Below are 22,403 nucleotides of genomic sequence, written 5' to 3' on the forward strand. Positions count from 1 at the left end.
CCTATATCGGGCAGCATAGAGTCAACATACCAGTCGGGATTTGAACCAGCAACCTCTTGCTCACTAGGCAAGTTACTTCCCCACTGTGTCATTAGGTGCATACTTACTCAGAAATAAACTCCATAGTTTAATGGGACTACCAGGAAGTTGGGCAGAGGACTGCCACCAGTAAAGAAATCATGGGTCTCCCCAAACCATTGCAAATACCTGCATTCCTCTTTACAGTCATGGAATGGTCCTAGCCCGTTCCCACTAAGGCATGTGGACACTCACAAGTTTTTGGATGTCCGCTCAGTTCACTTTAGATCCAGCTCAGGTTGAACCAGGAGGGCCTCATTCTGAATGCACATGAGCACACAGTGTCTTGATACTGCGACCCAGAACAGAACTCATTCCACACAGAGATGAGAAAAATCAGAGGGGCCACTGGTCCTAGCCTTTTCTCTTGTAGCCCTGACAATAGGCTTGTGAATATTCTCCCCCAGTTCGGAGCTGGGGTCTGAGGCGGAGAGAATGTGGCTTGCCTGCGCACACCTACTGTACAGAGGCAAGATTCAAACCAGGGACCTCCTATTTGTGACACAATTACTTAGCCACATTGTTACAGCAGCTTTTTAAATGGTTCTGCAATAGACATTTGGGAAACCGGCACCAATTAGGTATTCCAGATACATATGTGCACAATGTACTACTTGCATTGCCCTTGCTAGTCCAAGAGTAGGACTTACCCAGCAGCAATATCCTTGAAAAGCAAACATTCCTCTCGATTGCTTCCTTGTCCAAGATGCTGGAGCCCAACAGCAAATTTGCATTTCGGGTGCTCCAAATGGGCTGTTGACTTGACCAACACAGCATGCCAGTTCTTAGTCTTGCTCAGCAGTAGACTTAATACTGACACTTGCAGATTGGAGGAATGGAGTGGTCCCAGGGAAGCCACCGACGAGCTGCCCATGACTATCAGGCATGGCCAACTTCTTCAGGGTTACTCTACCCTCCAGGCCTGTCTGGTGCCTCAGACTAGGCTTTGGAGGGAGGCAGGGGTCTGATCGCAGGGCGGAGGAGGAGAGGAGCAGTTTGCAAAGCAGCAGATTTTCAAGAGTACCTTGCCTTTCCAGAATGTGTGTGAGAAAAATAAAAAGGCAGGTACATGCAAAGGTTTTCCATTTAATTTCAGTCCAAATTTGGTAGGCCACCACAGGCAGATAAAGTTGCTTCAGGGTTGCATCCAGGTTTCTAGTTGACGAGCCCTGCTCGACACACTCAGTAAGTATGCCCGGCTGCAACGCAGATTCCATCTGTGAAGGTGGAAACTGGAAACAACTGCCACATCCTCCATCCTCAGTGCAAACAGACTTCTTTTTCAAGTGGCCTAAAGTAACCCGCTTTCAAAAAATAGAAAGGTCAATGCATGAAGGTGCAACCACAAAGCTCATTTAGAATTTTATTTTAAAAACTTCAAGGCATGAGGTCCTATGAAAAAGTGGCTATTTACTTTGTAAACAGAAGTGTTAAGGACATGAGTTACAAATAATATAACCATAAACAGAAAAAACCCACAAAAGTTGCAGAACTTGAACATATTTTATGTAACATTTTAAACTAAAATGGTTACATTATTTACACCAAGTATCAACACACCTTTCCCCCTTATTGCTCAATATTTTTAGCGATACGCCCAACGTCAAGATGCTAAGAGGCAATATTCACAGTTGCATATATGGAGTCTTGTACTTTCATCAGGACTTCTGAATTTATTAGAGCTCACCAAGTGACTGAAAATCTATTCTGCAGATTGTGGTGGGGCAGAGAAAGAGAGAGGCGGCCTGTTTAACAGTATACAGACTTGGCGAAAGCCCCATCAGTTATCTGGACTGCACTGAACTGTCACTCATCTCACAATCACTTCTGCAAAAATCCACAGCTAGTCTACACATTACACAGAACACAAAACATCTGGATTGCACCCTTCACATGGCAGGTGTGTGTGTGTGGGGGTATCATGTGTGAATGCTCCCCCACATCAAGAAAAGCCCTGCATGTAGTAAAACAGTGTATCAGGGAGAAAGTGTAGCCCACTCTGCTGTGCTAGCTTACTACAGACAGGGAGGCTTTAATAATGTGCTGGAGCGTCCATGCGACGTCCTCACTGGAGGTCTGAAGTGGTACAGTCCAGAATGTGTAACACAGAGAAGAGCTCCAAGCCTTGTAGGCATCGATGCCATAAGAGCAGCACCGATTTTTGCTCTGCTAGTAGAATACCATAGACTTTAGCTATAGACCTCTGCACATTATTTTCTGAACCTTTCAAGGCACATCCTCTTCCATTGCTTCGATCTGTTCTAGATTTCTTTGCCAAAGGCGGCGAAGGAAGAGAGAAAGGGGTTCTTCTCCTGGGGGCTGGCGTGGCCACACGAGTGTTTTGGCTGATCCAAGAGATGAGCCCTGGGATCTCTTCTGACGCCACAGGGAAGACTAGGGCTCCTACAGCCACTTGAACTCCAAGAAGCAGCTTTCTAGAATCCTTTGCAACACCACAAGACATTCTTGTGTGAAACCTCTCCATTTCTGTTGTTCTTTGCTCAGGGCAGCAAAATGCAAAGGGCTCATTTCAAACGAAAAGTAACACGACTCCATTTTACAAACACTTGAGATATGAAGGGAAAGAACACCGAACACACAGTCTCGCTTAGGGCTTGTCGTATGCTGTGCCACTGGCCAAGATACCCCAAGAGTAGTAGAGGGATGCATGGTAGCTGTATGCATAGCCCAAATCTCTCAGGAAGGGGCTGACATCCCCACAACTGCTCTTGGCTGATTAATCAGCAGGTAAGTGGGGAGGGAGGGGATGGGCCATAGAAAACATGTTACCAAACATGTAGACAAACCCATAACTGGCACACCTGTGGACCCTTTCTACACCAATGCTACCCAACACACAAAGCTGACTGAGAAACATTTGTATGATGTGGTAAATGTTATTTAGGTCAACAAAACACTGCTTGATACCGCTACGTGTAGCAAAAGGAGACTATGTCCCCCAATAGAAGTATCTTAAGAATTTGGCTTATGCAGACCCAAGAATATGACCCCTTTTGGTGGAAAATGTACGGAGTTCTGATGAGCTTTTGAACAGCTTGAAAATGGCAAAATTTGTGCCCTATACCTCAAAAGCGGGGGGGGGGGGATAAAGGTTCACTGAATTAAATCCGAGTGATATCAACGGAATGAACTTCCACACAAGGTGGTCGTAAGGGGATTTGGCTCTTCAGCAAGTTTGGCCTTTGAAGATGCAAGCAGTCAGTTAAAGAGCTACTGCCTAAATGAGGGAAGTGGACTCTCGTTCTTGGTATTAAAAGTATTGGAAACATGACTGAGAAACACCCCACCACCACCACCATGAAACCACTGAACGACGCCCTCTAAAGAGACAAGTGGACAGTACTCAGAATTCATGACAAGGAACATCAGACACTAGCGAGAAATTCTCCAGAGACACACCTATGTGGATGGGTGGGTAGAGAATAAGATGTGTGGGGCTTAGGGCTATTCTGAGCTACTCAGTAGTAGCAGCCGATGAGATGTAGCATAAGCAGCTTCAGGCTGCGTCAGGCAAGAAGACAGTATTTAGAATGACTTATTGGCAATAGGCAACTCAACACCATATATTGTGAACAGGAAAACACTGTTCTCCAGGGGTTCTCAAACTTGGGCCACCAAACACAGTTGGATGACATCTCCCCCTGCCACAATGGCCTTTGGCAGGGGATGATGGGAGTTGTAGTCCAACTGCATCTGGGGATCCAGCTTTGAGAACCCATGCTATACTCCATTTCAGGATGCATCATTTGGCTCTATCCAGGATTCTGCCTGCCTTCTAATCCTCTGCTGTTCAATACTGTAACAGGTCTGAATACTTGCACTCCCCTCCCAACCTCAGCCACAAGAATCAGCCCACTGATTAGGACCAAAGCAAGAGAAGTCAATTAAATGTGCAGATGCCATCAAGGTTACTGCTTGACCTATAACCCTCACAACACCAGGATACCAAAACATGGGCATCTGGCAGCCTTAGCTATCTGCCACACCTTTCCAGCAGTAGGCTCTGTCCAGATCTTTGATGGAATCTCTTTGTACTTTTAAGAGTAGAATCCTGAAAAGGATGAATATAAATCTGTCTCAATCATATTTTAAAGATAAAAAAGCTACTAATGTGGCAAAATACCTCCCACCCCCACCCACTGCATTTAGGCACTGCCCTAATACTTACCATTAATTGGTACAATCCAGGCAAATCATTTAAGCTTGCTTAAAGAATACAGTTTCTGGAAAGTTTATGGCAGAGATCTAAAGAATGACTTTAGACATGCTCAGTGGAATTTGACTCTGTCCACAGAGAGTGGAGCCTCAGTCCAGCAAGTCATAGCATAGATTGGATTTCAATAGTGTCTATGTTTTCCAGAGCAGAAGGATGTGGGGGCCCTGCTGTATAAGAAACACCAGTCACAAGCCCCTGTGGGTTTGCGGCTCTTTGGATTCCATCTATATATTAAGAGTTAGGCCTTCAGGTATTGTGACAACACCTTCAGAGACAGAGATATGAATGCAAAAATGCATCCCCTTTTCTAACAAAGTGCACCCGAGCCCGACATTCGGTAGTCTCTAGAAAGCCACCATGGCTTCACCATAAAATGGCACGTCCGAGGGCCCATACAATCAGAAGGATGCTTACAGACATTCATAACAAATCTATGTTCAACAATTGGCAAAACAATAGGCATTATATTACATTCTGTAAACCTTGGCATCATAACCACACTTTATATTATGCGAAAGGCAATATTTACAGACCCACTGTGAGGAAAAGGAACGGATCCTGCCCCCGCCCCCAATATGAAATGAGCAACTTTGCAAGTGCAGGAACAAAACCAATACTGTTCATTGCAAGCCTTATGCAAGCAGATCGTAAAATTATTACTAGTTTCTGTAAGCTAACCTTGATCATTTCTGCCAAAATTTTGAAGGACGATGGTGAAACTGTAGTGGATGCACAATGTGATACTGAGTTACGTTACATATTTGGTAAACAGACAAGTTTGGAAATTAATAAGGCAGCATGCTCAGAACCAGGCTACAAGCAGCACTGATATTATTTCCACAGTGGCAACTTTTATCAGTTACTGTTAAAAAAAAATTCAAGAACGCACACACAAGCCTCATCATTTAACATTAAAAAAATGTGCAAATTGTTTTCTTCTTAAAACGAAAGAAACATAGTAAGGAAGATATTCTACCAAAGAACGCTTTTTAAAAAACAAAACAAAGTAAACCATCTTCTTTCCAACTTCCCCTACAAGGCACTACAGGTAGGAAACAACAGGTAACACGAAAGGTAATACTGCTTCCTCAGTCGGGTCGAAATATGGGATATTTTGGTAAGAATTCTATAAGTATTACCTACAGAAGGGGGGAAAACACAAAAATACATTAATCAAAACAGTTAGCTGTTTAGCGTATGAAGTCCTACATATGCTGTGGGATTCCATGTATTTAGATTTTATGACATTTCAAAATGTGCAGTTTAAAAGGTTTCAGGTGTTTCTCTTCCCTCAGGGAAGGAAGACAAAGTTAAAAGTGAAGAACGTATCTGGGCATCAACATTTTCACCATGTGAAGCTGTCAACTGTCTCCTGTTCCAAATAAAGGGACATTTCAGATTCCAGTACTAGAGAGGTACACATCTCAGTTGCTCTCCGAGGGCCAGGCCCGAAGAGTCTTTTATGGTTAAAATGTGAAGAGCAGCTTATTTGAGGAGTATTTGTGCCAGATGTTGGCTTTATATATTAATAAACACATGATATCTACAGAACAATGACAAACACAGTACAGACGGGCAACTTCAGAAGAAAATCAATTTGCACTGTGCGAGCAGCATGCAGACCCTAATGCCAGGTAGGTTCAGCTTCTCACTCACAGAAGCCCAGGGCAGCATATGAACAAACCCAATCTACATATGATATGAAGAGAAAGGCAAAGACGCTGGGGTGGAGGGGAAGAAGACGAGACAGACAACTGAAGGATATGCAGTCGCATCCTATCCACATCTATACAGAAGTACTGTCTACAGACTTCAATGGGACTTGTTTCCAAGTACCCATGCACAGGATTGCAGCCTTAGAGCCTCGCCACCAAATAAAAGCCACAAAGCATCAAACTGGTCAAGCAAAAAGAAAATAATGTTTTGAAGCCACCCTGATAACTGAAAACAAGCCAAAAGGTACTTACATATTCCATCATATTGCTAGTTTCGCATTTCCTTTTACTCAACTTCCAGTGCAAACCAAGCTAGAAAATAATTGACAATATTTGATTTTACTTTATCAGCAGCTAGCCTTTTCTCTGACATGATGCCACTGCTAAGACCATGTTTATTCATTTTATTTCCCACATGCCCTGATTAGGCTCTTGTAAACGACACAGAACTTGTGCTTCTCCCTTTTCTTGTGCTAGTTGCTAACGTCACACTCCAGCCTCTATCCTGTTAACACTTGCGGATTACAGACTTTTATTCTCTACTGGAGGAATATATGGGGTCTTCAGCACTGAGGCCACATTGAAAACGTCCTGTGAACGGGAGATCTGAGCTAACCTGCATAGTCTATTGGCCCAGGCCATATGGAAGAATCTCTGATTCACTGATATCAGTAAATCAAATGCAGTTGGTTTTATAGTTACATAATTCACTCTAAAGCTGGAAAAAAAACACCAAACCAGTCCCTCTCCTTTGCTTACCTTGTGATATAATCTGTTGTTTTCCCATTCTAACAACTTCTGAATTGATCTTCTAGTCTAGGAAAGAAAGCCAGGACCATATTAACATAGGGCTCATCTTAAGATAAGACCCATAAAACAGGGTCAATTGACAAAGGCTTCTACAGAGGGTCTCTTACTTTCCCAACTCTACTCAGGCAAGTAATGGTGACAGAAACACCACAGGAGCCATAGAGCCTCCTCCAAGTTAGGTGTTTTGAGCAGCTGACAATCACGGTGCTTATACAAAACTTGTAAGGATCAGCACTTTTTAACGGGCTCTGATCAAACTCTTCATGGCATGGTTAGACTGTTCTCAAGTGTTCCCATTCAAACTGCAGAGAGGTAACATGATTCAATACTCCCAATGTTCTTGCAGCACACAGAAAACCAGACACTATCGAGAAGGGAGTTAGCCTAGACTTCTCCCCGACATGCTGGTCATCCGTATTTAGAGAATTTGTGTTTGTGGGTGGAGTATTTCCTCACGCAGTCATCACCTGTGGTCTGAAGTGATACAGGTTTGGAATCATTTGCCTGGTCAGAGATCCACCTCGGTGGTACAACAAATAAGAGATTTTTAAGACTGCTCTGGAGCAATTTAAGCAAAGCAGATTTCATACCTGCTAGGCTATGGCCACTACCCCAACCCCTTCTTTATTTCCATGTAGGCAGAGAGAGGGAAAATTCTAGTTCTACTTTACTCTCCTCTACATCCACATGAAAGTAGTTTAAGTAGCTGTTTAAGTTGACAAGAGTTTTGAACATCTTAGAGGGCAAAACTAGGGTTGATGTAGGAAAAGGGATCATAAATACCGTACAGCAGCAGAGGCCGGAGGGAGAACTAGAGGCTGCAGATGCTCTGTGCCTGGCCCAGCTAGTTCTAACTAATACACTTGTTTAGATCCAATGTTGTTCAGAATAAGAGTATTTAAGAAGGCAGCTGGAAAGTGCCTCAGAAATGAAGACGGGTGAGCAGAAGGTTGCAGGCAGCTACTGCTAGCACCATTCTACTGATTTGGGTACTCACTCTTTTGTTAAGACAGACAACAGGCCACAGGCTGCAACCCAGGGTGCAGCAGCAGCACAAACAGCCACAGAGAAGCCATTTTACATTGATAGGGAGATTCTTCTTTAAACACGTATTCACACGACTGATACTGGTCTTGAATTCTTCCGGGGCAACCTGCAAAAACAAAACCCAAAAACACAAGAGAGAGGAAAATGAAACTGGAGTTATGTCATTATCTATATACCAGGGGCGTAGCAAGGTTGGAGGGGGCCCAGAGACAAGCACACTTCACAATATATGGTGCACTCACACTCACATCCCCATTATGAATACGGTGAATATCCAGTTCACATTGAATCTAGTTTTTTTTACTCTCTGCTCCTGCCGATCTCCAAGAGACTCAACATAATTCATAGGGGGTGCAACTTGGGCGGGTGGGGAGTCATGTGATGTGCCTTTGGGGGGGGCCCTCGAGGCAGTGGGGCCCCAAGACGACTGCCTCCCCTTGCCTAATGGTAGTTACGCCCCTGCTATATACAGTATAAAAGAGAGAAAGCCTCAGAACAAAGTACAAATATTCCAATTAAAATAAAAAACAATTTTGGGTTTCAAAAACACTGCCAACTCTATTGTCAGTTTTCACACGGGGGAAAATCATAGTTGATATTTAAATCTGCATCTAATTTAAGTTATTTTAAAAACACTTTATTTGTTGAGATCATTCGTGTAGGCAAGAGCAGAACAAGAAAATAGTCAGATGTATTTAACTTTAGACTAGATTTAAAGTAGTACATGAGAATACATTTCTTCTTCTTTTTCTCAGTTCATATCTAGCAAAAACACACGCTTTATATTGTAAAAATGGTTAGAAAATAAAGCAAGCAAAAAGAGACCGAAGATCCCCCAGCTGCTCCTTTTGGAAGAACCAAATTAAGCATTCCACACAAAATCTGATTACTGGCTGTGTAATGGATCAAATAATTTGAAGAGATCACATAACTAAAAACAACAAAATCATGTTGGGAATGATTTGGCATATTCTGGAGAATACCAAATAGCGTGCATCTCCTGCAGGCAATCAAGGTCTAGCAGAGACACGATAGTTCCTCTCCTTATGTGGCTCAGATATTAATGTATTTCCTCAAATTCAGAATTGTTTAAGCCAGACCATGGAGTTCTATGGAAAATGGATCTGTCGACGATCATTCTAAGAAGCCCAGTGGCTACGCAGTGGTGCTTTAAGGCCAACTGATTTTTACTCTCAGAGAAACGAGAATAGAATTCTGTTCCATCAATGGAGAAGACAGACAGCAGGGAGAGGTATAGCAGGAAGAACTATTCCAAGCAGTCGCTTCTCTTGTGTAAATACCACCCCTCACATCCCACCACCTGCACACTGGAGAAGTATAGTCTCTCCAACCACAACTGGGGCTTTGCCCCATTCGGCTGCAAGCGTGGATCTCCCACTGCCGAGAACCGATGGCAGATTTCGTCACTGCAAGAGGAGCAATCTCCCACACATATTCCACACAGAAGAGCAGCAAGAGAGCCTCTTCAGGTGCAGCATTATGAACTGGCCAACGACACAGAGCCTGCTAACCTGAGCAAGGAGGAGGGGCCATTTGAAACCATTTAAACATCCTCCTGCAGAGCAGCTGCACGGTAACAACATGTGGGGATCCTCAAAGGAGCAAGCAGACCTGAAGAGTGGTCTTCAGCACAACTGAGTTTAAAAATCCTGGAATTAGTCTGGCTCAGAGGTGGGAGGGGAGCCCAACCCAGACCACATTCTAAAGAAAGGCCCTTTTAAGCTCAACATGCCATAAAAAGGGACTCCGGGTGGAGGAAAGGGCCATAACATTTTACAACAGGATGCAAGAGAGCAAGCAAAGACCAGCAGGCCGGCTCTGCCTTCTTTGGTCATCATGAGCACACCCCGATCAATCACACCTTGGGCTGCATCACAATACCAAGGGTCCATTTTATGACTGACACTTTCCTGCATTGCACACCAATTTCCCTACATTAGTCCTCATTGTTTGAAGATCAGGGCAGGAAGCTGGACTCCCCCCCCACCCCCCTCCCCAATCACTGATTGCTCCAGGTGACAGGGAAACAGCAGAGTCAGAGAGCGATTTGAGGCCATACATCACGAGCGAAGGTTTTTGCTCTCAATAAGAAAAGGCAAAGTTAGGAATGGACCTTCTCTTGTCTGAACCTGCAGCTTTAGACTATCTTGTACTTTTGACCAATTACGGGTATAGAATTAACAGAACAGTCCAAGTCAGCCCGAATACAAGAGATCTGGTCTGCAGAGGACCCATTAAAAGCATCGCAGCAGAACAAAGTCTCCGGGGACTGGTTTTCCTAAGAACGTAAGAGCAGCCCTGCTGGATCAGACCAAAGATCCATCTAGCCCAGCATCTTGTTCCCATAGAGGCCAACCAGATGTTTTAGGGCATGAAGGTGCCTAGTCAACAACTGGTATTCAAACGTATACTGCCTCTGACCCAGGAGGTTCCATACAGCCATCATGTCAAGCATCCATTCACAGATCTCTCCTCCTACATGAATTTGTCTAATCTGCTTTTAAAGCCAAGCTTGTGTTTTCTGGCAATAAAGTCCATAAATTGATTATGCAACAAAAATTAACACTAACAATTATCTGGCAAGTAATTAATAATAATAATAATCTTTATTACGGTCGTTGACCAGCACAAGCAAGTAATTAGTATTTAGTTATTTAAACTAAGTCTTTACTTTTGATTGACAAATGGATGGGGCTCTCTGTCCTGGATTTCCCCACTCCCTACAGCTCCCCTATCCCCAACTAAAATAGCTAACCAGTACAATTTAAAACATTCAGATTAAGTAACTTTCAAGAGGACACCAGGGAACCCTGCCTCAGTTAAGAAATCAGCAACTTAAGAAGCCCACTGTAATTTTAGGAGTTTCCTTTGAGCTCTCTTGTCATACTGTTAATTAAAATGAAAAAGGAGCTTTGGAGAAATTCCCCCCCCCCCAACAATTATTTTACATAGCACCACCACTGCACTTACAAACACAACATGGTTAACTTTATTCATTTATTGGTTTAAATTTGAATTCAGAATGCACAAAAGACCTACCACATCATGGTGTGTCCGTGTTTGGAGCAAGATATTTATCTCAACTAGAAATTTCTAATGTGCATTACATCTGAACTCAAGCGTGATTGAATGTGAACTTTTCAGATTAACTTAAAACGTATAAAATAGTTATACAGTTCTCAATGAGACAAAAGGGCAAGGACCGTTATTATGAGTCAGGGTTTCTTTTTCCAAGCAGCACAAAATAGGAATGTGCAACATTTCAACATCGGAACTGTTTTGAGGGTTTCGAGCTCAAAACAAAATGTTCTTTAACTAAAGGGCCTGTTTTGGTCTCAGAACAAAACAACCCCATTGTGCGTTGAAATGTTTCGATGTTTCAAGTGCAATTTTGAAGAGCTGTTTTTCCCTTGCCAATTGGTTTTCTGGCACCTGAGTCCAGTCTTATGGGGGTTTTGAGGAAAGGTTAAAAAATTGTTTAAAATTGCCTGCTTGCCCATTTCTTTTGGAGAACAATGAGGTGTTTCTCATTTCCCCATTGTTTCCTATGGCTGAAACAGGCAAAATGTTTCGAGTTTTGTTCCGTCAAAACAACCAGATCGACTGCTGTTTTGGCAGTTTGTGTTTTGTTTTGAGCTCGAAACAAAACACAAAATCCATTGTGTGCACATCCCTAGTGCAAAACTCTGCCCCAGCAACTGCCTAGTATAGAAGTGCTCCAGGCCACCTTTGAGACAGTTGGGCTGTGAAGGGAGAAAGGCAGAACAGCTGATGGATCTGTTGTAGCAGATGGCCCATGACATACTGGGTGGGAAATCAGGAACCACTCGCATCAGAACTCATCCATTTGAGCAGCGAGATCTGAGGCTGCCTTACAGTGACCCCTTATGGGGGTCTCTGGTCAGATTGCAGCATTCCTAAGACCAGTCCAAACCAAGGCTAGATCTACATGTGCAGCAGAACGAGATGGCGGCACAGCCCTATTAAAACTCCCTGGGGTTCTCTAGTTTATTCACCAAGGAGATTGCAGCCTGTGGCAAGAGTTGACACCTGCCCCTCCTGAGCCCAGAACTCAGAGGAGCCCTTGTTCTTGGCTAGAGAAGTGGTCTCAAGTTCAGTGTGACATCAAGAGACAAGATCCGCTTTCTCTGGGGCAGGACATGGGGGGCTTTCACACGTTTGTGCTGGGTGTCAAGGCCAGCATTGTTCATAGTTCAAGTTAGAAACTCCACACTCCCTGTAAAGAGAAAATGTGCACATCAAATAAAAGGATGGCAGAAGAAAAAAACTGATGGTAGTTATTCACCCAAAGGAAGGAAGCATGTTAGACACAATATTCTATAGTGTGTTAAATACACTCCAGCAGGCAACAACAAAAGTAGCATCATTTGATATTTGTAAAAGTGCTTACAACGTACCCACATGAGACATTAAGCTTGGCATCAGAAAGCAGAAGTGAGACTTCATGATACTCTCAGCTACAAGAGAGCAGGCGTCCACAAATCCACATGCCATTTCTCCAGTGGCGAGTGCCTCCAGCCTTTGGGCGAGCAGGACACCCAGGACCACACACATCCCCACATCAGAGGTCTCACTTCCAAGCACTGTTTCTTACCCTCTTCATACCCCACTACAAATGAGATAGAACCCACTTCTCTGCCATCTCCCTGTGCTTCAGAAAGGATTTGGTGGAAGAGAGGGAGTTGGTGGTGAGCACAAAGTTAATCCTCCTTTTGTGGACCTGTGCAAGAGAGAAGTAATGGGCAAAATAAGGAGGATTCCAGACAGAGTTACAAGGATTCTGATTCCAAAAGGATGATGGATGCTGATGAACTTTGTATTGGGAGAGGACTGGCACTCTACTCACAAACATGTTGACTTGAACATAAAATTCTGCAGAAATCAGTGAAAGCAACTCCAGATACAGGTGTTCAGAACCAGAGCATTTGATTTCATTTTCAACATTAAGACATACAGCCAACTGAAAGGAAAGCATATTTTCAACTAGGTGCTCAACTCAGACTTACCTTCCCTGTTAGAACAGAGGGAAATTCTGTATCAAACTTGTTGCTCAAGCCAAACCTTAAAAACAAAAAAGAAAATACATTTCCACCCAACCTATATTGTATACCTTCCATTATTTTGAGTTCTGCTTGTTTTTGCACTTGCACTTAAAAATTAATTGCTATTACTTTCTGCATACAACATCAAATGTATATTGAGTATAGCAAGTGAAAGTAATAGACATATTCAGATGAAAAAATCTCCATCTCCTTTTACTAGCCAGTCATTTTAAGCGACACCAGGAAGACAGATATCAAGTGTCCTCTTCCATCTCTCTCTGTTTTAGCCTACAAAGGCAATCACATTTTGTTTGTATGAGTAACTTGCATTGAGTTCATCAGTTCATTTCTTAAGCCTGCAGTTTGATGAACTGTAAACACTTCTCACTGGAATTATAAGGCATGTAAGTTAGAAGAGTTCAGGACATAATCCCACCGTCATATGTGGGTTCATCTACCAACTTACAAAAAAGTAGCACTTTAAGAACAGCTGGAAAGGTGTTGTAGGTTGAAGGATGGGTTGTTGTTTTTTGGATGTTGGTGGTACCCAACTTCACAAGCACTAGCTAATAGGCAACCACCTCCACAACTGGCTCCCCCTACTATTTCAGTTCAGACATAACCACTCCGAAAACTTGCAAGGGCGGAAAAAGGTACATCGAGTACATAGTGGACATGATGAGTGCTTGCAAGCTAAGTGTAAAAACTTCAACACATTGTTATAAGAAGAAGCATAGCCTCTTGGATAGCCTATTTGACTGTAGACGCAACAAATAATTTTGTTTCTGAAAGTCTTCTATAGGACCCACTGAATTTGGGCTCCTAGTTAAATTCAGCTTTCAAGGTGCAACTGTTTGTTTCCTTTAACTATTCTGCTGCACTTTTGTACATTATACCATTTAAGAGTAGAACATCATTTTGAAGAGAATTTCTGGGGATTTCTACAGGAACACAATTTAGGTCAGGTGACACTTTAAACTTTCCCCAGCTTAGGCTGAACTTGAATTTCTCAATGAAGCTTGAACCAGCTGCTGGAAAGATAGGGACCAAAACAGAACAAGCCAGATCAAGATTGAAAAACAAGGACCACTGTTAAATGGTCAGCCCTCAAGGTGTACAGGAGAGAAAGCAAAATAAAAGGGCCAGACAAAAGCAGGCTCAGCCTGTCCCCCCTGCTGATGTGGGAAGCTGCAAAGGCTTACAGTAAGTACAGTGGTGGCTTTTATTTTTAGAATCATGTTTTTGTATATACAGTATGGCAAACAAAATGTAAGTTTATATACAAACAAGTATCCATGTGCCTGGCAAGTGAAAGCTGCAGCTCTAAAGCAGTGGCAAAAGGAGGAACTAGGTCTTTCTTTTCTTGTCATTTTTCTTTACAAAGAGTTCTTTGCCACTCGGAAGATTACAAACTCCTACCCCACAACCAGTCAACTTGAAACCGGCATTCCATGATCTCTGAAACCAAGCTGGCAATCACTCCCAATGCCAAACTGTTAGAAGCAGACACTCAGCTTGACAAGTAAAGCCTATTCGTTTGAAAAGAAGAAGAGGAGCATTTAAATGTATTCCGAAGAATACAGATGTAGTCCTGGAAACACACAATATAAATAAGCCCCTGAATGTTTGCCACACAATACTGTCTCGTTAAGCACTCCATTAAAACTCGGGACATTCTCACACTTGGAGGATTGGTGCTGGGCCTATCTGTAAGCAATTATGGTTCTGAACACTGTACATCAGTTAATCTATTTCAATTGCTTTGACAAAGGAATCTGTAGTTGTCATCTCTCTTGAAGATCTACTTTAAAAAAAATCCTCGCCATCTCCAAAATTTAAATAAAGCAAATGAAATTGCTGGCATGTGGCAAATTTGATTTACAACCATGTCCTAATGGCATGAATGGGCATTTCTGAGTGTGTGTCACCTTAAGTTTTTTGGAGACTCAAGCCACAAATAAAAGGTTTTTTAATTTTAAATGTTTTTCTGGATACAAGTTTCACAAAAAAAAAAAAAAATGCAGAACTTTATTGGCTCTTAGTGAAATAAAAAAGGGAAATGTGACCCACTGAAGTGGAAATGGGAAATGTGACCCACTGGAGTACATCCCGTGGCCTAGTTTTTTCCTCTAGTCTGTTTTCCTCCCTCCAGTTCCCCTTCAATTTGCCATTATCTGTTCTGCAAAGCTCCTTTTTCCTGGAAGCCACTGCATGTTTTGTCACTAAGAACTGACAACCCAGGTCTTCTCCATCACTCTACCTACTGAACCCAACTCTGCTTCACTCATCCGTAAAGCAGATGGTTGCAGCAGAAATGGAGAGTCTTTATTTCTGTTTTTAAGACAAGCCAATGCTGAAGCAATCAGCTTAAAAGCAAGAGCAGTAACTCCCTCTAAAAATGGAAGTTTCATACAGCTATCATGGTCCATAGTCACTGGACTTCTTTATTTACCACATTTATATACTGCCTTTCTGCCAATGCACTCAGTGTGGTTCAATTTAAAATAACAGATTGCAGTTTCATGGACATGCTACAAAAAAGGACGAGGGAAAAAACAACTAAGCACATCCCCTTTTAAAAGTACAGCAATCTAAGACCACGGCCATCACCACATCCTATGGGAGAGAATTTCGTAAATTATGCACTGATTGAAGAACCTTTTTTTGGTTTGCTACATCACCTGACTTGGAACATAGGAAGCTGCCTTCCACCAAGTCAGACCCTTGATCCATCTAACTCAGTATTATCTACACACAGAATGGCAACAGCTTCTCCAAGGCTGCAGGCAGGAGTTTCTCTCAGCCCTATTTGGAGATGCTGGGTAGGCAAACTGGAGCCTTCTGCATGCAAGCAGGCAGGTGCTCTTCCCAGAGCAGCCCCATCCCCTAAGGGGAATATATTACAGTGTTCACACATGTAGTCTCCCATTCAGATGCAAATCAGGAACATAGGAAGCTGCCTTATACGGAGTCAGACCACTGGTCCATCTAGCTCACTACTGTCTACAGACTGGCAGAGATTTCTCTAAGGTTGTAGGCAGGGATCTCAGCCCTATCTTGGAGATGCCAGGGACAGAACCTGGAACCCTCTGCAATTCCCAGAGCAGCCCCAACCCCCAAAGGGAATATCTTACAGTGCTCAGACGTATAATCTCCCATCCAAATGCAAACCAGGGCAGACCCTGCTTAACAAAGGGGATAATTCATGCTTGCTACCATGACCAGCTCTCCTCCCACTTAATGACCTAATAAGCAATGCAGTGATGCAGCCTGATCCTATGCATATTAACTCAGAAATAAGTACCACTGAGAATAATGGTCAATAACTAAAAGGCTGACAAAGATTTTATAAAAATATGCTTTATGCCAAAACATTTGAAAGGAATATTATCAAAGAAGTGGGGTTTACTTTCATAATAAAACAAACGAATATTTATACATGATGGTGATTTTAAAAAGTGGGTTCATGCGACCCCACTTGTGCAAACTGGCAGTAATATCTGAGCTTTGCTTCCAATTGTATAGGACAGCTTCTGAACTGCTGCAAACTCAGTCATCCTCCTTGTCCACAGTCACCAAACTGTGGTCATACTTGCACCACTACAGAGCTGCATGCCTTTTTTCTGCACTGCAGTGTAGGGCTGAACTACTTGAATTAAAGCAGAGGGAAACACAGAGCAAAGTAACAGGTCAACTCTGCTTTGCAACAATTCAGAGAACAGTTTTCGCTCTCATGCCAGCAATGCCCCCAGCAATGGTTCTAATAATTTTGCCAGCTTCAAGTCCATTTCTTTCACTTGCTCCCAATGGCTTTCCTACACAGAGGAATCCAATTACAGGCTCCCTTCCCGTTCTAACTCGGCAATTAAAAGCAAGAGCAAATCATATATTAAACAAACAAACATGGCTTATTTGGCTACACCAAACGATAAGAGGAGAGCCATCACAGTCAAAAGGAAGCTCGGCTGAAGTACTGTGGGTGGAGCGGGCTCATTAATAGAGTGCTTAGCAAAGCCTGAGAGCTGAGCACTTTGCCCAGCTGCATCCTGACAGCCACAGCAGCAGCAGCTCCACACCTGCTCAGGCAAACAGCAAATCCCAAGTCTGCACCCCACTAACCTGCAAGTCCTTCATCCCACCCCAGCCAAAACAACACTGGGCTCTCACCCAACATCCAGTACTGAACTGTGTGTGAATTATAGCCTGTGCCTGTATCTATGAGAATAAAAAGAACCACATTGCCAGAAGCCTCTGAGCCAAGGTGGGTGAGCTGGAGTGCTTGGTTGCCAATGAAAACATTGATATAGTGGGCAGAACGGAAACCTGGTGGGAAGGTGAGGACCAGTGGGACACTATTATTCCTGGATACAAACTCTACAGAAAGGACAGAGAGGGGTGGAGTAGCACTGTATGTTAAAGAAGGAATGCAATCCAACCAGCCAGAAAACCAAGAGTCCTCCACAGAAACTCTGTGGGTCACAATACAAGGCCTGAAAGGAAATGTGCTATCACTCTCCAGATCAAAATGCTGAGAGTAACCTGGAGTTGGAGAAGAAGATCAGAGAGGTGTCAAAGAGAGACAGGGCTGTAAGAATGGGTGACTTCAACTACCCTCACATAGACTTGGCAAATTCATGTGTGGGTATTGACAGAGAGGCCAAATTTCTAGACATGCTACATGACTGTGCCGTAGAACAAGTTGGTTATGGAATCAACGAGAAAAAGGGCAGCTTTGGACTTAGTCCTGAGTGGTGCCCAGGATCTGGTGCCAGATGTCAGCGTTGTGGAACCATTGGGGAACAGTGACCATAGTGTGATCCAATTCAGCTTATAGGCGAATAGAGCATTGCCAAGGAAGTCCAACACAGATGCGTTGGGCTTCAGAAGAGGAGACTGCTCAAAAGTGAGGGGGCTGGTAAAAAGGAAGCTGAGAGGGAAATTCAAGAGGGTCAAATCACTCCAGAAAGCATAGAACTTTTTTAAAAACACAATAATAGAAGCTCAGTTGGAATGTATACCAAGAAGGAGAAAAGGTACCACCAAGTTCAGGAGGACGCCAGCGTGGCCAAAACATAGAGTCAGGGAAACTATAAAAGGGAAGAAGGCTTCCTTCAGAAAATGGAAGTCCTGCCCAAATGAAGGGAACAGGAAGGAACATAAACTCTGGCAAAAGAGACAAGAAGGGATGCAAGAAGAAGTAGAAGAAGAAGAAAAAAAGAAAAAAAAGAGTTTGAGGAGCATATAGCTAGAAGTGTCAAGGGGAACAACAAAAACTTCTTTAAATAAATTAGAAGCAGAAAACCTGCCAGGGAGGTGATTGGTCCCTTAGATGATGAGGGAGTGGAAGGGATTCTTAAGGAGGATAAGGAGATTGCAGAAAAACTGGACAAGTTCTTTGCATCTGTCTTCACAGGAGAGGATACTCATCATGAAGTTCTGCTCTGGAACTGAGCTTCTCAAGCTTGGAGGCTGAAGAACTGGCCCTAAAAACTAAAAATTAACAAATTACCAGGGCCAGATGGCATCTACCCAAGAGTTCTGAAGGAATTCAAATGTGAAATTGCTGATCTCCTAGCAAAAATATGCAATCTGTCTCCAAACTGGGAGAGTGGGCAACAAAATGGCAAATGTGGTTCAATGTAAGCAGGTGTAAAGTGATGCACACTGGGGCAAAAAGCTGAAACTTCACATATACATTGATGGAGTCTAAGCTGTCAGTGACTGACCACAAGAGATCGTTGGGTCATAGCGCACAATTTGTTGAAAAGTGTTGACAGTGTGTGGCAGCTGTGAAAAAATGCTAGGAATCATTAGGAAGGGAACTGAAAATATAAATGTGAATATTATAATGCCCTTATACAAATCGATGGTGTGGCCACATTTGGAGTACTGTGTATAGTTCTGGTCACCATATCTTAAGAAGGATATTGTAGAACTGGAGCCTGAAGCACCTTCCTTGTGAGGCAAGGCTACAACACCTTGAGCTTTTTTGATTGGAAAAGAGGAGACTAAGGGAAGACATGATAGAGATGTATAAAATTATGCAAGGAGTAGAGATAGTGGAGAGAGAGAATTTTTTCTCCCTCTCGCATAACACTAGAACCAGGGGTCATCCCATGAAATTGATTGCCAAAAAATGTAGGACCAACAAACGGAGGTACTTTTTCATACATCGCATAATCCACTTGTGGAATTCTCTGCCACAAGATGTGGTGACAGCCAACAACCTGGATGGCTTTACGAGGGGTATGGATAACTTCATGTTGAAGAGGTTAGCTACTAGTCGGAGGGCTACCTCCAGCCTCAAAGGCAGGATGCCTCTGAGTACCAGTCACAGGGGAGTAACAGCAGGAGAGAGGAGATGCCCTCAACTCCTACCTGTGGCTTCCAGCGACATCTGGTGGGCCACTGTGCGAAACAGGATGCTGGACTGGATGAGCTTTGGGCTTGATCCAGCAGGGCTGTTCTTCTGCATTCCAGCCTGGAAGCCCTTCTTCCCTAGATGTGTTGAGAAAGCTGGCTGCAGGAAGGGCAAGAGACTTTGCACTTGCTCAGAAACACCCTTTGCCTCTTATAGCTCACATGCCTTAGCCCTGAAAGATTGCTCCCAGGAGGGGCGCCACGCACACCCTCAGAGACCCCACACATCCCAGGAGGGCTGAAGAAGTGTCTGCACGAGAGGCGGCCCTCCACGATCCTCCTCGACTCCAGAGACTTCCCCGTGGGTAGAAGGGGAGGAAAGACACGAAACTCCAGGAGAGGCCCTCTGCGCTCCCTTCAAGAGACTCTCTCGCAGCGGGCGCGTAGAGGAAGGAGCCGCAGGACAGGAGGAGAGGGCGCTCTGCACAGCCTCAGAGGCGCCCTCGCCTGCATGTGGCTGCACCCGCAGGGGAGCGCGCGAGGCGAGCCCCCCAGGCCCCCTCCAGGGCCTGCCTGGGATGCCACCGGCCCCACCCCGTCCCGCCCCACCGCCCAGCTCCCTCGCCCCCCTCCCCCCCGCTGCTGCTCCTTACACAGTGATATGCCCGGCGCCCCTCACAGCCACGGGTTCGGGCGCGTCCCGGGGCCGCGGCAGCTCCTGACTCCTCCTCACCACAGTCTCGGACTCTTCCTCCTCCTCCTCCTCTTCCTCCTCCAGCTCGTAGATGGTGTCGAAGTCCGCCATGTTGGGGAGCAGGACGCTCATCGCCCCAGCCCCCCCCCGCGGCGCCAGGACGCCCAGTGCGCATGCGTCGCGCACGAGGCTGCGGGAGGGAGGAGAAGAAGGCGGAGGCGCCGGCCACGCCCACCTGCAGTTGGTGTCCCCCGCGCGCCCAGAGACGCGCATGCGCCGAGGAGGCGCTGGGTCGCACGAGCACCCGTGGAGAAAAGCCCCGACCTCAAGCAGCAGCTGCATGCGGCCGCCCTCCCCCCCCGCCCGCTGAGGCCCCGAGGAAGATACACGGAGTCCCACCTGCTGCCCCACCACCAGGAGAGCTGGGCTGCTCGTGGCAGTAAGCAGCAGGCATGGTCCCCTTGCTAAGCAGGGTCTGCCTTGGTTTGCATTTGCATGGGAGACTCCAGGTGTGGGCGCTGGAAGATGTTCCCCTCAGGGGCTGGGGCATTCGCTCAGTGGAGGAGGAGGAGGAGAAGCAGCTGCATTTTTTTTCCTCCTGCCCCATGTTCGCTGCCTGGCATTGGCTGCATCTCCAGGTCGGGCTGGGGAGAAACTGCTGCCTGCAACCTGGGAGAGCCGCTGCCAGTCAGCGTGTAGTAGACGATGCTGAGCTGCGTGGACCGAGGGTCTGACTCAGCAGAAAGCAGCTGGTCTTGTGGTAGCAAGCCTGAAGTGTCCCCTTGGCTCCGCAGCTGGGTCTGCCCCGGGTGCATGCGAAGGAGAGACTCCTTGTGTCAGCGCCAGAGGTGCACCTGGGTGATTTTGCAGCCTGGACCTACTAAAGACCTTTGTAAGTTAAGCATCATTTTTTAACACGTAGGTTCTTGAGGGCACAAACCACACCACCCAGGAGAGACTAAAGAGGATTTGGAGGCCCCCCAAAGGGTGTGGAGGCGCTGGACTTTGGCCCCGAAGTCCAGGGGTAAGAGCACCTCTGGTCAGCACTGGAAGATCTTGGGGCTGCTCGGCTAAGAGCGCCTGCCTGCCTGCTTGCATTGCAGAAGATTCCAATCCAGGTTCCCTCCCTGGCAGCATCTCCGAGACAGGGCAGGGAGAGACTCCTGCCTGCAGCCTTGGAGAAGTCGCTGCCAGTCTGAGCAGACAATCCTGAGCTAGCTGGACCAAAGGTCTGACTCTGTAGAAGGCAGCTTCCTGTGTTCCCAGGTAGAAGACATGTGCCGCCTAGTCCTGCGTGTGAGGTGTGTTGATGGAGTCCAGGAGGCTCCCATGGCTTGAAAGCCTCCTGGGCTCACCCCAGAGGTGCACCTAGATAATTTTGGAGCCTCCCTTGTCCCCCAGACGCACACTATTTTAAACACATTTTTAACATGACCACACCACCCGGGACAGACTAAAAAAGGTTGGGGGGCCCTGAGCTTCAGCCGTGAAGTGCAGGGGTAGAAGCACCTCTCTGGCTCACCCCCCCAGGACTTGCACAGCCAAGAGGCAATCCTAGCCATGTTCACCCCAAAGGAAGCCCCACAAAAGTCAATGGTGCCTGCTTCCAAGTCTGTGTGCCGACTGCAGTTTGCGTAGGGAATGAAATGTGGGAGTTGCAAAGAAAAGCTTTCCCTGAACTCTTTGCATCCTAGTTAAAAACCAGAATGATGGTAAATATTTAAAGCACAAGCACAATATGGAGGAGAGCTGGTCTTGTGGTCAGGGTAAAGTGTGTTGCCGAGTCGGTGTCGACTCCTGGCGGCCACAGAGGGGTTGACCTTAGCAAGTATGAATTGCCCCTTTTGCTAAGCAGGGTGCACCCTGGTTTGCTTTTGAATGGGGGACTACATATGTGAGCACTGTAAGAATCCCATCAGGGGATGGGGGCTGCTCTGGGAAGAGCACTTGCTTGTTTGCATGCAGAAGGTTCCACATTCCCTCCCTGGGATCTCCAGATAGGGCTGAGAGAGAGACTCCTGCCTGCAACCCTGGAGAAGATGGCCATTTGGAAGGAACCAGGGCATTTCAGTGGGCATCCCCTCTCATTCATTCTAGTACATTCCCTAGAGCCTTCATGGTCCTTGACTTCTTTTAACAGAACTCCCCAAATTACTGTGACTGTCTAAGTGAGGGGTGTGGCTGTCAGGGTGTGTCTATGGGGGCTGTCATGGAGAACACCTGCTCTTCTCAATTTTACGAGTACATCACTAGTGACATTAGCAGCTGATTTTAGAAGTGTGATGCCCCATTTGATCAGTGGCACAGAAATGCAACCCAACTGCTCCATTTAACAACTGAAACCTGCAGTGCTTAGGGCATATATCCACTGGCTAAGA

At 45.2% G+C, this 22,403-nt stretch overlaps 2 protein-coding genes across 7 annotated transcripts in view; one reads left to right on the forward strand and one right to left on the reverse strand.

The window, feature by feature from the left end:
* Window positions 1-1,144: 1,144 nt before the first annotated feature.
* LOC128335361 (cysteine-rich hydrophobic domain-containing protein 1-like) lies at window positions 1,145-20,259 on the reverse strand. Of its 3 annotated transcripts, XM_053273437.1 has the most exons (7): window positions 19,985-20,259; window positions 12,936-12,990; window positions 7,838-7,993; window positions 6,790-6,846; window positions 6,283-6,342; window positions 4,994-5,034; window positions 1,145-1,382 (listed from the first exon to the last, which is right to left on the reverse strand). In XM_053273437.1, exons 1-6 carry the CDS (start codon window positions 20,155-20,157, stop codon window positions 4,999-5,001), a joined length of 537 nt encoding a protein of 178 aa, XP_053129412.1. In that variant the 5' UTR covers window positions 20,158-20,259; the 3' UTR covers window positions 1,145-1,382; window positions 4,994-4,998. The 3 variants fall into 3 exon arrangements, with proteins under 3 accessions (XP_053129412.1, XP_053129411.1, XP_053129410.1); XM_053273436.1 differs by lacking the exon at window positions 1,145-1,382 and having other exon boundaries at window positions 1,429-5,034; XM_053273435.1 differs by lacking the exon at window positions 1,145-1,382 and having other exon boundaries at window positions 1,429-5,454; window positions 19,985-20,246.
* Window positions 20,194-22,403, forward strand: part of LOC128335362 (uncharacterized) — a 161,333-nt gene continuing 159,123 nt past the window's right edge. For 2 of the 4 annotated variants that reach the window (XR_008311579.1, XR_008311578.1), the window contains exon 1: window positions 20,194-20,917. Coding sequence is in view for 2 of the 4 variants with exons in the window: in XM_053273439.1 (XP_053129414.1) it covers window positions 20,199-20,464 (266 nt within the window). In the remaining 2 variants the exon portion in view is untranslated. The remainder of the gene's footprint in view (window positions 20,918-22,403) is intronic. The other 2 variants (XM_053273439.1, XM_053273438.1) reach the window with 1 other exon arrangement.

The sequence above is a fragment of the Hemicordylus capensis genome, chromosome 11 (genome assembly GCF_027244095.1).
Source record: "Hemicordylus capensis ecotype Gifberg chromosome 11, rHemCap1.1.pri, whole genome shotgun sequence".
Taxonomy (NCBI): domain Eukaryota; kingdom Metazoa; phylum Chordata; class Lepidosauria; order Squamata; family Cordylidae; genus Hemicordylus; species Hemicordylus capensis.

Excerpts from the sequence above, each read along its gene's own strand:
- LOC128335361 (XM_053273435.1), bottom strand. The coding sequence starts at position 20,157 with ATGAGCGTCCTGCTCCCCAACATGGCGGACTTCGACACCATCTACGAG. Across the intron at positions 6,847-7,837 it reads TTGTCTGTCTTAACAAAAGA|ACTAGAAGATCAATTCAGAA; the intron begins GTGAGTACCCAA and ends TTTCTTTCCTAG. Across the intron at positions 6,343-6,789 it reads ACAACAGATTATATCACAAG|CTTGGTTTGCACTGGAAGTT; the intron begins GTAAGCAAAGGA and ends ATTATTTTCTAG.